This window comes from Mandrillus leucophaeus, unplaced genomic scaffold (assembly GCF_000951045.1).
Source record: "Mandrillus leucophaeus isolate KB7577 unplaced genomic scaffold, Mleu.le_1.0 Scaffold223, whole genome shotgun sequence".
Classification (NCBI taxonomy): Eukaryota; Metazoa; Chordata; class Mammalia; order Primates; family Cercopithecidae; genus Mandrillus; species Mandrillus leucophaeus.
Window position 1 is genome coordinate 3,912,910 of NW_012102288.1, and position 1,204 is coordinate 3,914,113.

The 1,204-nt window shown below is 42.4% G+C and overlaps 1 protein-coding gene across 1 annotated transcript in view; it reads left to right on the forward strand.

The window, feature by feature from the left end:
• PKHD1 (polycystic kidney and hepatic disease 1 (autosomal recessive)) overlaps window positions 1–1,204 on the forward strand; it is a 507,823-nt gene that overhangs the window by 38,664 nt on the left and 467,955 nt on the right. The window contains 2 exon segments of the mRNA XM_011981329.1: window positions 170–259; window positions 360–544. Coding sequence (XP_011836719.1) covers window positions 170–259; window positions 360–544 — 275 coding nt within the window.

Sequence of the window (1,204 nt, forward strand, 5' to 3'; positions counted from 1 at the left end):
GGCAATGATGCTGTGTTCTCCAGAGATTTCTGAATGGTAGGGCATCAAAAAGTTAAAATTATAATAAGAAGGAAATAACAAGCTGAGGAGGAAATGTCCTGTGTTCTTAGATTGTCTCTCTGGCTTAATTAGCACCATCATTTAGTCTTGTCTCTCTTGACTTTTTTAGGTGCTGAATGTGTCAGGCAGAGGAAACTTCTTCCTTACTTGGGACAATGTCTCTAGTCAGCCAATCCCTGCAAATGCCACAGCCCATCTGGTGGGAGACTTCTTTAAAAAATGAGGGATGGGGGTGGGAGAACTGGGGGTGGTCTTTATGCTCATGATATAAATTTCTGGCATTTTTTCCTTTGTAATAGATTCAAACAACCATTGAGGAGTTACTTGCAGTAAAATGCAAACTGGAACCCCTTTGGGCTAACATCCTTCTCCGGCTTGGATTTGAAGGAGGTGCTGTCCCTGGCTTCACACATTCTGACTGTCTTTTTCATCATGGTCTTTTTTCTTTCTATAAAATGAGAACAATCCCCATTTCCTCTCCAAGGTGATAACAGAGTAAAAAAAAAAATATGCAACCTGGATTTGGACACTGAGTGGCTGAGGGACTGGCACTGTGCTTGGGAGTGTGATGCTCAGTGTGGGTGTCAATAGAAAGGAAAGGCATTCCTCCTGGGCTGTGAGGTAGAGTGCAGCACCCTCCTATACTCCCCACGCCACATGCTGGGAAAAGGTCAAAGACATAGGTGAGAAACATGCAAACCTAGCCAAAACCATACTAATCTTCAAATTACATCTAAAGGAATTGCTAATTAAGAAAGTGGTCTTAAGAAATTCTTAAAATGTGAGGGTATGTTTTTAAAACTACTACTAAGGTGAACTAAATTCTAGTTATTTTTGAACACCTCTTCCGTCTTGATATTCCTTGTCTTTTTGCTTCTCAATAGTTTTTCATATCCCGCTACACAGAGAAAATGCTGAAGGATTTTCAAGGCTCCAGGGAACACAGAATGAGTTTCTTATCGCTGGAGCCTTCAAGCCAGGGGTGCTGACCACTCATGCTGTGGCCAGCTCTCCCAGGGCTGAGGGGCCCATATCATGGTGAACAGGACAGCCCCCTACAACAAAGAATTATCCAGCCCCTAAAATAGTAATAGTGCTGAGGTTGAAAACTCCTGTTCTAAAGTCTTCTTGTGCCAACAACTTT